Consider the following 13994-nt stretch of genomic DNA (forward strand, 5'->3'; position numbering starts at 1 on the left):
AAAAGTTACATTCCTATAGAACAAAGGTGCAGTGGGTTATAACAAAGAAGGTACTTAACTCAAAGATCTAGTGTTGCTAATATCAGGTCTACTACCTGTTTTTCTATATACCAACTATACCTAAAAATAAAAGATATGAGAATTTGGCAGCAAGTATTGGCTCAACAAATGAAACCTTTAATCGGTCCTATTCTACTGATTTTGACTCCTCGGAAGCCTCGACATTCCTAGAATGTTTTATGCTTCCTGTGTCCCCCACAGTTGGGAGGCCTCAAACAATCACATGCGCAGCCTTCAGGCAGGCTAGAAAGCCATCAGAGGGGTTTTTGGATTGAAACACTCTTTCAAATGCAGAAGACTAAAGCCCTGAATTGACTTTTTCCAGAGAATGTCAGAAGAGTGGAAAAGCAGGCAGATTCTTATTTTGGGAGGGGGGGGTGAATGCTCAGGAAATTCCAGGGGGAAAACCTGAGGTCTGATTAGCCTTGCCATCAGAGCTCTGCCGCATGACCTTGTCACGGGTGGAATTCCTCACTCTGGCTCCCGGCAGGAGCAATTTTCTTATTCGAGTTCAAAATGGGTCGTGAAGCAGCAGAGACAACTCGCAACATCAACAATGCATTTGGCCCAGGAACTGCTAATGAACACACAATGCAGTGGTGGTTCAAGAAGTTTTGCAAAGGAGATGAGGAGCGCAGTGCCTGGCCGTTGGAAGTTGACAATGACCAACTGAGAGGATCATCAAAGTTGATCCTCTTTCGACTACACAAGAAGTTGCTGAAGGACTCAACACTGACCATTCTATGATCGTTTGGCATTTGAAGCAAATTGAAATGGTGAAAAAGCTTGATAAGTGGGTGCCTCGTGAGCTGGCCACAAACCAAAAAATTGTTTGGAAGTGTCGTCTTCTCTTACTCTAGGCAACAGCAACAAACTTTCTCGATCAGATTATGAAGTGCGATGAAAAGCAGATTTTAGACACCAGCCAGTGTCCACCAGCTCAATAGCTAGACTGAGAAGAAGCCCCAAAGCACTTCTCAAAGCCAAATTTGCACTGAAAAGAGGGTCCTGGTCACTGTTCGGTGGTCTGCTGCCAATCTGATCCACTGCAGCTTTCTGAATTTCAGCGAAACCGTTACACCTGAGAAGTATGCTCAGCAGATTGATGAGATGCACCAGAAAATGCAACACTGCAGCAAGCTTTGCTCAACAGAAAGGGCTCAATTCTCCACGACAATGACTGACCACACGTCGCACAACCAACGCTTCAAAAGTTGAACTAATACGAAGTTTTGCCACATCTGCCATATTCACTTGACCTCTTGCCAATCGACTACCACTTCTGCAAGCATCTCGACAACCTTTTGCAGGGAAAATGCTTCCACAAACAGCAGGAGGCAGAAAAGGCTTTCCAGGAATTTGTCAATTCCCAAAGCACAGATTTTTATGCTACAGGAGTAAGCAAACTTATTTCTTGTTGGCAAAAATGTTTTTGTTGAAATGGCTCCTGTTTTTATTAATAAAGATGTGTTTGAGCCTAATTATAATGATTTAAAATCCAGAGTCCAAAACTACTATTACTTTTGCACCTAACCTAACATTACAAAATAGAATTTTAAAATCAGTTATTAGACAGGAGGCAAAGTAGAAATTATTTTTCCTTCTAGTGGAAGAACATTATTATATGTTAGGTCTTGATCAAAGCCACCTCAAAATTTTCCATGTAAATGTTATAATCTATAAGTTTAAACTATTTGTGTTAAAATTTTTTAACTAGGAAAATAATGTGAAGCCAGTCATATATTAAGTACATCAAATGAATATTTTGCTTGTGTTTCATTACTCTCTTGAACACTAAAAAATTTATCTTTCTTACAATAGAACTTTCTTTTCTAAAATGCCTAAACCCAAAGTAATACCCAAAATAATATTTTCACATGAAAAAAGAAATCTATCTTGATAGTTTTATTTAAAATAATTATTAGAGAAAATTGAACAGTAATAAAATTTAAGCCTTTTAGCTTATATTTTCTGTGTAACATAAAGGGACATGAAGGAATGTAAATATTAGAAATTGCCTAATACAGGAGTATAATCTCACTATTTACTAAAGTTACTTCTGTATTTAGAGAAAATATTTTTACATGGCATGGTGTTGCACTACATAAATAAGAGTGATGATAGTATAAACAGTTTTACTAAGATTGAACTGGATGGCAGGAATCGTTCTAAGTGCTTTGCAGTCAGTATTTCATTTATTTTTTATAACAATTCTGTAAGTACTTATTACTCAGCTTACAAATAAGAATCTGAGTCTTCAAGAGGTGAAACAACTTTTTTTAAGGTCACATAACTGCTAAATGACAGAAACATAATTTGAATCCAGGTAGTCTGATTCCAAAATCTAAATTTATAAGCACATTGCCTGTAGAGTAAGATTTTCAAAAGGGAGGACTTCATAGCTATGCAAAATACAATACTTTTTTTTTTCTTTCTTTTATTTGAGAGGTGCTCAGCCTACTATCCATCTGGGAAGCTAAAATTCTATCATTGTAGACTTACTTCTTTGGGTTTGTAAGACTTAGGGATGTCAAGAATTTCCAGTTAAAATGCAGATATTCACCAGAGGAATTATACACATCTAAAGGGATTATGGTGACTGCAGCCATGAAATTAAAAGACGCTTACTCCTTGGAAGAAAAGTTATGACCAACCTAAATAGCATATTCAAAAGCAGAGACATTACTTTGCCAACAAAGGTCCATCTAGTCAAGGCTGTGGTTTTTCCAGTGGTCATGTATGAATGCTAGATGGACTGTGAAGAAAGCTGAGCACCGAAGAATTGATGCTTTTGAACTGTGGTGTTGGAGAATACTCTTGAGAGTCCCTTGGACTGCAAGGAGATCCAACCAGTCCATTCTAAAGAAGATCAGCCTTGGGATTTCTTTGGAAGGAATGATGCTAAAGCTGAAACTCCAGTACTTTGGCCACTTCATGCGAAGAGTTGACTCATTGGAAAAGACTCTGATCCTGGGAGGTATTGGGGGCAGGAGGAAAAGGGGACGACAGAGGATGAGATGGCTGGATGGCATCACCGACTCGATGGACATGAGTTTGAGTGAACTCCAGGAGATAGTGATGGACAGGAAGGCCTGGCGTGCTGCAATTCATGGGGTCGCAAAGAGTCAGACACGACTGAGCAACTGAACTAGTACTAAAGGGATTATGACAGTGTCCAGGAACTCAGAAATGAAACATGGGTTCACTGGCTGTGGAGCAGCAAAGGAGAGCAGAGAAATAGCCTTGGGAACCAAAAAAGGAGAGAGAGAGGCCAACAACTGACTAACCTGAGGATTTTTGCCAAAGGCTTAAAACGGATAGCCAACAATTTAAGCTTTTTATGGTTCAGGACAGCAATTATTAAGACATTGAGATTTTTTTCATATTTCTTGAGTATAGACCATTTATCATCTCTTTGATTCTAGGAAATACAGCACAGCTGATGCTAGTCAGCATTGATATGTTTTATTATTAACTAAATACCTCTCCTTTGTCTCACAGCAATCAGCAGGCCTTTTTACTGGAGAATGTCCCTTGTACTAATGCAAGCTGTGAGGGGGCGCATCGTATGTTTAAAGTCTACTGGGAGCTGATGGACCTAAACCAAATCAGAGATGCAGTGGTTGCCACCTTCTTTGACATTTACGAAGATGTGAGTTCAGAGCTCTTCTGTGTGTTTGGAATCTAATTGCCTTCTACCTTGTCTTACTTTCAGGTCACCCTATTTAACCAGTAGATGAGATAATGAAAGCAAATGAGTTAATTAAAGAAAACCCCTTTTAATGTTAAATGACAGAAAGAACAAATTAATTGACACCACTGGCTGATCAGAACAGTGAAATATGAAAGCGTCTTTATCTCATTTTATGCCTGTTTAGATGAAACCGCTAGAGAATTATGCTCATGGCAGTTGTGCATGTGCCCAAGTAGAGAGAACAACAGCCGACAGATGACAGACCCTTAAACCTGAGCAGGATCACAGAAGAATGAGTTCAGTGTGTACTCTCTCTTAACCTTGTGAGCTAGAGGTGGCATCTATTGCCCCAGATTCTTGTGACTGTCCTCAGTTCCAGGTGGCCTGGTAAAGGTACACAGGGTCCTGGTTTTCTTCTTTCTAATGCCAAAAGCCAGTTTTGGGGGGAAAAGTAAATTCTGATAAAAATGCGTTAAATTCCAGAGTTAATATGCCACAATATATCGTTGTGAAATAACTTGATTATTTTAAAAAGTTAAATCTCCATCAGGACAATTATGTCCAACACTAACCCCGTTGGTTTTGTTTGGCCTTTTGTAGGCGGCTGATCTTCAGTTACAAGTATCTTCCAGGTCCTTGTTTTCCTCTCTCTCTCTGCTACCAACTCTCGTATTGATTCACTTTTTATAAGCAATTTCCAAGCATAAAAATAATTGGTAAAAATATAACAAGAGGAAAAATCAATAGAATTAACTGTAAATCAGCTTTTAATTTCTGTACATTAAAAAAACCATAAATGAAACTTAAAATTGCATCTAAACCTAGGAGATAAATTAGCTATGAAAGAGTTATATGATTAACATTCTTAACATGCGTGTGTGCGTGCAAGTGGCTTCAGTCATGTCCAACTCTTTGTAACCCTGTGGACTGTAGCCTGCCAGGTTCCTCTGTCCATTGGATTCTCCAGACAAGAATACTGGAGTGGGTGGCCATGGCTGCCTCCAGGGGATCTTCCCAACCCAGGGGTCAAACCCGTGTCTCTTATATCTCCTTCAATGGCAGACAGATTCTTTACTACTAGCACCACCTGGGAAGCTCACATTCATAACAGGCTGTGCTGTGCTTTGTTGCTCAGTCGTGTCCGACTCTTTGCAACCCCATGGACCGTAGTCCGCCAGGCTCTTGTGTCCTTAGGGAGTCTTCAGGCAAGAAGACTGGAGTGGGTTGCCATGCCCTCCTCCAGGGTATCTTCCCAACTCAGGAATCGAACCCAGGTCTCCAGCACTGTAAGTGGATTCTTTATCATCTGAGCCACCAGGGAAGCCCACATTCATAACGTAAAAAGGGTTTATTCAAACTGATACAAGTCACCAGAAGCTCGCACTGGAAAAACAACATGATTAAGTCAGTTTACAGAAAAAAAAAAAGATGTGAGTAAAAAAAAGCTAACATGAAAGATGGATCCTCCCTGTAGCTCAGACAGTAAAGAATCCACTTCAAAAGAATTCTATTTAGAAAATAGAATCTATTTTCTAAATTCTTAACAATTGCAATGCAGGAGCCCTAGGTTCAATCCCCGGGTTGGGAAGATCCCCTGGAGAAGGAAATGGCAATCCACTCCAGTATTTTTGCCTGGAGAATCTCATGGATAGAGGAGCTTGGCAGGCTACAGTTCGTGGGGTTGCAAAGAGTCAGACACTACTGGGTAGCTAACACTAACTAACGTGAAAAGATAGGATAAATGATTGACCTCATTTAAGAGTTAGCAGAATGAAAGTTTAAATGAACACCTTTTTTACCCCCAGTAAAATTAGCAAAGCTTTCCACTTGTTTAGGAAAAAAGATAAGAAGCAGCGCAAATAAAAAGTTACCTTCTTTCTCCGATGATTGGAAACACTTCAGTAGTCCATGTCAAAGCCCTTTAAAAATTAATGCATGGGGCTTCCATAGTAGATTAATGGTAAAGAATCCTCTTGTCAATGCAGGAGACATAGGTTCTATCCCTGATCTGGGAAGATCCAACATGCTGTGGAGCAACTAATCCCAAGTGCCACAACTACTGAGCCTGTGCTCTAGAGCCTGGGAGCCACAAGTGCTGAAACCCACACAACCTAGAACTTGTGCTCAACAAGAGAAGCTACCACATGCAACTGGAGAGTAGATGTGGTATGCAGGCTGCCTGCAGTGAGAGAAAAGCCCACAGGGCAGCAGAGACCCAGCACCATGAAGAATAGAGAAATAAGTTTTATTTTTTTTAATTCATGCAGATATGCCTGGAAAGAAATACAGAAGAGTAACACTTATCTTCAGAGATTTAAATTATAGGTGTTTTTTAAATTTTTATTTATATTTAATATTCTAGGTTTTATATTTTTAATAGTATTTTTATTTTAAATATCAAGTTGAATAAGTAAGGTCTGTTTTTACATGATAAACATGTCATATATTTTCATCATTTTTTTCAGTCAGTCCAGTAGTTTGTTCTTACCATTTTTATGTTTTTTTCCAGGGAATCTTGGACATTGTAGTACTAAGCAAAGGGTATACAAAGAGTGATTTTGCCATCCATACCCTAAAAAATAACTTTGAAGCAGATGCTTATTTTGTTAAAGTCATTGGTGAGTATTTGTTTTATATGCTTTATTATTAAGTATTAACATCTGATTTTGTATTCTGTCAGTGCACCTTTTCCAAAGAGTAAAACATGCTTCTGTGTAACAACTCTCCAAAGCAGACAGATCAACTTCAGTACAACACGACCACCGTGTTCAAATTTTGCCAGCTGTCCCACCAGTGGCTTTTTCCTTTCTGATCCAGAGTCTGTTCAGGAATACTACTGTCACATCTGCTCCAGTCTGGAACAGTTCCTTTTCATGCCCTTAGCAGTTTTAAAGAATACAGGCCTACACATTCTTTGCAGAAACATCACTACATGGAATTTGGTGGAACCTATGCTGTGGCCTTTCAATGCATCATATCAAGAAACCCCGTTGACCTGTCCCACCACCATGATGATACCCTTGATCATCTGGTCATCTTGAGGACGGCTAGTTTTCCCACCTTAAATTAACTTTTCCCCCTTTATAATTGATTAGTGTTTTGTGGAGAGGTATTCTGATACTTAATATACTTTCTACATATCAAATTTTTACCAGTTTTAGAATCCATTGACAACTCCTGCCTAAATCAGCCCTCTATATGATTGTTTTCAACGAGGAGTTCTCTGTTTCCAATGCTCTTACAAGTTTTAGTTGGCATTCTACTCTACATCTGCCATCTCCTCCACCTAACACTTACGTTCATCATAGAGATCCTGAACATGTTGTGTTAAGTGTGTGCCTAAGTATCTTATTTTCTTTGACATGATTATAAATGTCACTGTGTTTTAAGTTTAGTTTCCACATACTTGTTTTTAGTGTATAGAAACACAGTTGATTTTTGTGTGTTGATCTTATATACTACAACCTTACTCAACTCACTTATTAGTTCCAGGGGGGTTTTTTAATTTTTATTCTGTGTAACTTTATTTTTTTCTGAACTTTTTATTTTGTGTGGGGTATAGCTGATTAACAATGTTGTGATAGTTTCAAGTGAACAGCCATGGGACTCAGCCATACATACACAAGTATCCATTCTCCTCCAAACTCCCCTCCTATCCAGGTTGCCATATAACAATGAACAGAGTTCCCTATACTATACAGTAGGTCCTTGTTGGTTATCCATTTTGAATATAGCAGTGTGTACATGTCCATCCCAAACTCCCTGACTATCCCTTCCCCTACATCCTTCCCCCTGGCAACCATAAGTTCATTCTCTAAGTCTGTGAGTCTCTTTCTGTTTTGTAAGTAAGCTCATTTGTATCCTTTATTATAAGGAATGTCATATGATATTTCTCCTTCTCTGTCTGACTTACTTCACTTAGCATGACAGTCTCTAGGTCCCTCAATGTTGCTGCAGATGGCATTATTTCATTCTTTCTAATGGCCAAGTAATACTCCATTGTATATATCCACCACATCTTCTTTATCCATTCTTCTCTCGATGGACATTTAGGTTGCTTCCATATCTTGGTTGCTGTAAACAGTGTTGCAGTGAACATTGGGGTATATATATCTTTTCAGATCATGTTTTTCTTTAGATATATGCTCAGGAGTGGGATTGCAGGGTCATCTGGTAACTCTGCTTTTAGTTTTTTAAGGAACTTCCATACTGTTCTCCATAGTAGCTGTACCAATTTACAGTCCCACCAACAGTGTAGGAGGGTTCCCTTCCCTCCATACCCTCTCCACCATTTATTGTTTGTGGGTTGTTTGATGATAGTCATTCTGGTAGGTATGAGGTGATATCTCATTATAGTTTTGATTTGCATTTATCTAATAATCAGAAATGTTGAACATCTTCTCATGTGCCTCTTGGCCATCTATATGTCTTGTTGGGAGAAATGTCTATTTAAGGCTTAGGCACGGGCAGGATAAAATTATCCTTCTGCCTGTGCCCTTACTGATTCCCACAACAGCACAGATCCATAGAATGCTCTTCAGACAGGAGACTTCCTGTGCTACAGAATTGGAGGGGTTCCCTAGCTCCCCTGAATCAGAACTAGCTCCTAGCTCTAATTTTTTTTCTCTTATTCCTGTCAGCTTTTAGAGCTTCTCATTCTGATTCTACTAATACTTAACACAAATTTCTAACAAACAGATGTGAACCTATATTTCCTTGGATTGTTAAAATTTTAACAGTATCTTCACCTTTCACTTCCCAAATAAGATGAGACCTTTCAAAAGCTTTTGTCCCCTGCCTGCTTCCAGATTTTGTTGCAGTAATGTGGAAATTTATTTCTGGATGATTGACTTAGTTTTTACCTTTTTTTTTTTTTTGAAGGATAATTGCTTTACAGAATTTTGTTGTTTTCTGTCAAATACCAACATGAATCAGCCGTAGGTGTACATATGCCCCCTCCCTCTGGAACCTCCCTCCCATCTCCCTCCCCATCCCACCCCTCTAGGTTGATACAGAGCCCCTGTTTGAGTTCTGAGACTTACAGCAAATTCCTATTGGCTATCCATTTAACATATGGTAATGTAAGTTTCCATGTTATTCTCTCCATACATCTCACCCTCTCCTCCCCTCTCCCCATGTCCATAGTCTTCCTCTATATCTGTTTCTACACTGCTGCCTTGCAAATAAATTCATCAGTACCATCTTTCTAGATTCCATATATATATGTGTTAGTATGGAATATTTATCTTTCTCTTTCTGACTTACTTCACTCTGTATAACAGGCTCTGGGTTCATCCACCTCAGTAGAACTGACTCAAATGTGTTCCTTTTTTCAGGCTGAGTAATATTCCATTGTGTATATGTACCACAACTTCTTTATCCATTCATCTGTCGGTGGACATCTAGGTTGCTTCCATGTTCTAGCTATTGTAAATAATGCTGCAATGAATATTGAGGTACATGTGTCTATCAACTTTGGTTTCCTCGGGGTATATGCCTAAGAGTGGGATCGCTGGGTCATATGGTGGTTTTATTCCTAGTTTTTTAAGGAACCTCCAAACCGTCTTCCATAGTGGCAGTATCAATTTACATTCCCACCAACAGTGCAGGAGTGTTCCCTTCACACCCTCTCCAACATTTATTGTTTGTAGGCTTTTTGATGATGGCCATTCTGACTGGTATGAAGTGATACCTCATTGTAGTTTTGATTTGCATTTCTCTAATAATGAGCGATATTGAGCATCTTCCCATGTGTTTGCTAACCATCTGTTTGACAAAATTCAGCACCCATTTATGATTAAAACTTCAAAATATGGGCACAGAAGGAACCTACCTCAACATAGTAAAGGCCATATATGATAAGCCCACAGGAAACATTATTCTCAATGGTGAAAAACTGAAAGCATTCCTCCTAAGGTCAGGAACAAGACAGGGGTGTCCACTCTCACCACTGTTATTCAACAAGTTTTAGAAGTCCTGGCTACAGCAATCAGAGAAGAAAAAAAATAGAAAAAGATTGGAAAAGAAGAAGTAAAGCTCTCACTGTTTGCAGATGACATGATACTATACATAGAAAACCCTAAAGATAACTATCAGAAAATTACTAGAGCTAATCAGTGAATTTAACAAAGTCACAGGATACAGAATCAATACACAGAAATCACTTGCATTCCTATATACTAACAATGAAAAATCAGAAAGAGAAATTAAGGACTAAATCCCATTCGCAACAGAAAGAATAAAATATCTAGGAATAAACGTACCTAAGAAGATAAAAGAATGTATATAGAAAATTTTAAGACACTGATGAAAGAAATCAAAGATAACATAAACAGATGGAGAGATATTCCATGTTCCTGGGTAGGAAGAATCAGTATTTTGAAAATGACTATACTGCCAAATGCAGTCAACTCAATGCTATCCCTGTCAAATTACCAATGGCATTTTTCATAGAACTAGAACAAAATATTTCACAATTCATGTGATTTTACCTTTTGTACCTTCTATTTTCTAAATCCTTAACAATTTATAGCCGTGTTAGCCATGATCGTTTAAACTTAACAAGTTTTACTAGCTATACTGTCATCATATACTTATATACCACATGTTTATCTTTCTTCATTCAAATTCTGGAGTGTTTCTTCAAGAGATTTTCAGAAAGGTGTACATAGGTTAATATATTTTCTGAGTACTGGTATGTTTTAAAATATCTTTTTTTTTTTTTTTAACCAGTACATATTCTTTATTTTTTTATTTTATTTTTTATTTTTACTTTATCTTACTTTACAATACTGTATTGGTTTTGCCATACATTGACATGAATCCACCACGGGTGTACATGAGTTCCCAAACATGAACCCTCCTCCCACCTCCCTCCCCATACCATCTCTCTAGGTCATCCCTGTGCACCAGCCCCAAGCATCCTGTATCCTGCATCGAACCTAGACTGGCGATTCGTTTCTTACATGATAATATACATGTTTCAATGCCATTCTCCCAAATCATCCCACCCTCTCCCTCTCCCTCAGAGTCCAAAAGTCCGCTCTACACATATGTGTCTCTTTTGCTGTCTTACATACAGGATCATCATTACCATCTTTCTAAATTCCATATATATGTGTTAGTATACTGTATTGGTGTTTTTCTTTCTGGCTTACTTCACTCTGTATAATCAGCTCCAGTTTCATCCATCTCATTAGAATTGATTCAAATGTATTCTTTTTAATGGCTGAGTAATACTCCGTAAAATATCTTTTATTAAGCACAGACTTTTTTAATTTAAAATTTTTAAATTAATTTTTAACTTAATTTTAAAAAAGAATGTAAGATAGGTAATCAATAACAGATAAAAAGTTTTCCATATACAGTCTAAAATAATGTCTAAATGATTAGAATGGCTGAAATGGGAGTCTTTATTTCACATGTGTTATTTGATTATGATATTTGCTTTGCATTCACATGTTTTAAAGAAACAAAAACTAAAGACATTTTCAGAGAAATGAATGTGAATAGCCACCCATAATCCAGGCAAGGATTTTTCATTTCAAATGTTGCTAAAACCATTATACAGTATTGACCTTTAGTTTTGACTTTCTATGATTCTTCTCCCAACCTGTACATTTATTTAGTGTTACAGTATTTATGCACAATTACTGCAGTTTTCTTTTGGTTCTGGCATTTGTGTAAAGTAGCTAATGTAAACTGAATCACAAAACCAAAAGTGAAAGTTTTTATACTTGAAATATCTTTAAGTATACAAAGACATAATGTATAGTGTGGTTTAGCATGAAATGTTAAGGTCCTGAGCATTGTCGTTTTAGAGAAAACTTACAGATTTCACATCCCATTGGTCATGTTTTAAGCTAATTTAATAACCAGTAATGCACATAGCTCATTAAACATTTAATTGCAGTTTTCCATTTAACTCTGTGACTAAACTGTCTTCTTAATTTCATTAATCATTTTTAAACAACTTTGGTTTTTAAAATCTAGGGGTATTAGAAATTACTTTTTAGAACAGTTTATTTAAAGGGGTATGATAAAATGCTATAATAAATCTCTTTAGACCTTTATGATGTGGTTATAAATACTAATAAATTATAAAAGTTGATGAAATTATTAAAAATCCTTAAACTAGACTATGGATCAACCAAGGTCACCTAGTTAGTAGGAAAACATTTATTGACAACTTAAAATGAGAAACATCATGTTGAGGTTGGACAGGAAACAACAAAATTCTATAAAGCAGTTATCCTTCAATTAAAAAATAAATAAATTTTAAGAAAAGAAAAAAATGAGATATTTCAAAACTAAAGAATTAAAAAAGTGTTCTTGATATCAAGAATCTCACAGTGCCCCCCCCAAAAAAAAACACAGATAGTAGGAGGCTGAAATTTTATACCAATATCTGTCTTGTTGGGGCTTCCAAGTTGCTCAGTGGTGAAGAATCTGCTTGCCAATACAAGAGACGTGTGTTTGATCTCTGAGTCAAGAAGATTCCCTGGAGAAGGAAATGGCAACCCACTCCAGTTTTCTTGCCTGGGAAATCCTATGGACAGAGAAGCCTCGCAGGCTTCAGTCCATGGGGTCACAAAAGAGTCAGAACACAACTTACCAACTTGTTCATTTGCTCAGTCAAATAAACTATCTATCAATAAGAATTGATTATATGTTGTATCCATACCGTAGTTGTTGTTCAGTTGCTGAGTCATGTCTGATTCTTTGCAATCCCATGGACTGCAGCACACCATCCCCCAGAGCTTGCTCAAACTCATGTCCATTGAGTCAGTGATACATTCCAACCATCTCATCTTCTATAGTCCCCTTCTCTTTCCTTCAGTCTTTCCCAGCATCAGGATCTTTTCATTAAGTAAACAACAACAACAAAAGCTATGCTGTTAAATTTCCCTTTCCCATAGTGGGCCCTTTTATGTGTTTTAGCTGTCCCCAGTTTTTGTTATAGTTGCTTACAAAAATGTTTTACTGTACTTACATGTGTGCTCAGACACTCAGCAATGTCAAACTCTTTGTAACACCATACCTGATGCGAAGAACTGACTCATTTGAAAAGACCCTGATGCTGGGGAAGATTGAAGGCGGAAGGAGAAGGGGACCAGAGAGGATGAGATGGTTGGATGGCATCACCAACTCAATGGACATGAGTTTGAGTAAACTCCCAGAGTTGGTGCTGGACAGGGAGGCCTTGTGTCCATGGGGTCGCAAAATGTTGACACAACTGAGCAACTGAACTGAAACAATAAGCCCCGGGGCTCCTTTGCCTGTGGGATTCTCCTGGCAAAAATACTGGAGTAGGGGGCACTTTCCTCCCCCAGGGGATCTTCCTGACACCAGGATCAAACCTGCATCTCTTACATCTCCTGCACTGGCAGACAGATTCTTTACCACTGGTGCCACCTGGGAAGGCCTTTAGTATACTTAGAGCCATATGTTTTAAACAAAAAACTTAATTGTCCCACTTCTAGGAATTGAGCTCTTACTATAATGATAACTTCTACTTTGGAACATTTAGGAGTCATTTGTTTTATTTTGTTTTCTAAAGCACAAAGGATGGAATTTTTATTTTGATGTCACTGAGGAAGTTACATTCTTGCACTGATTTAATTCACTATTGGTACTTTTTACTTGTTCCTCAGTTTGACATTTGGAGTCTTAAAATAGTAATTTCAGAGTGACATTTATAAAAACATTTCCTTTTGATTATGTAAGAGAATTTTAAGGCATTATTCTTTTTTATTTGTAAATTTTTAATTTGGTATTTATTTTGCTTTTTCATTATAAAAATAAGGCAGCCTATTGTAAAAACATTTGGAAAGTCTGGAAAAGTATTAATATTTTTAAAAAGCTGTGATCTTTACCACTTATTAGATACAACTACTCTGAACACTGAGCATTCTGCTAGTTCCTAAAGTTTCAAAGGTAGCTGCAGCAATGAAAGCTGATGCTTTTAAATCCTGGAATCCATAATGACAGAATCTAATTTTAAAAGACAAACAAGAGTAGCTAATATTTATTGTTTATCATGTACCAGGTCCTCTGTGCATTTTGCGTGTGTTATCTCATATAATAATACCTATACATGATAATTTTTAATGACAATATATGTCAAGTATAACTTTTCAAAATATTATAATCTTACATATTCTGTAAGGAGAAAGAGAAAGTAGAAAATTTAGCTTACAAAACAACAAGTTATGCTTCTGCTTCTTTTCTTCATCTCTGA

The 13994-nt window shown here is 37.4% G+C and overlaps 1 protein-coding gene across 1 annotated transcript in view; it reads left to right on the top strand.

Moving 5' to 3' along the window:
- ITFG1 (integrin alpha FG-GAP repeat containing 1) overlaps positions 1-13994 on the top strand; it is a 285005-nt gene that overhangs the window by 196460 nt on the left and 74551 nt on the right. Inside the window, exons 11-12 of the mRNA XM_040253601.1 lie at positions 3562-3712; positions 6264-6372. Of these exons, the coding sequence (XP_040109535.1) occupies positions 3562-3712; positions 6264-6372 (260 nt within the window). The remainder of the gene's footprint in view (positions 1-3561; positions 3713-6263; positions 6373-13994) is intronic.

Source organism: Oryx dammah, unplaced genomic scaffold (genome assembly GCF_014754425.2).
Source record: "Oryx dammah isolate SB20612 unplaced genomic scaffold, SCBI_Odam_1.1 HiC_scaffold_13, whole genome shotgun sequence".
NCBI classification, from domain to species: Eukaryota; Metazoa; Chordata; class Mammalia; order Artiodactyla; family Bovidae; genus Oryx; species Oryx dammah.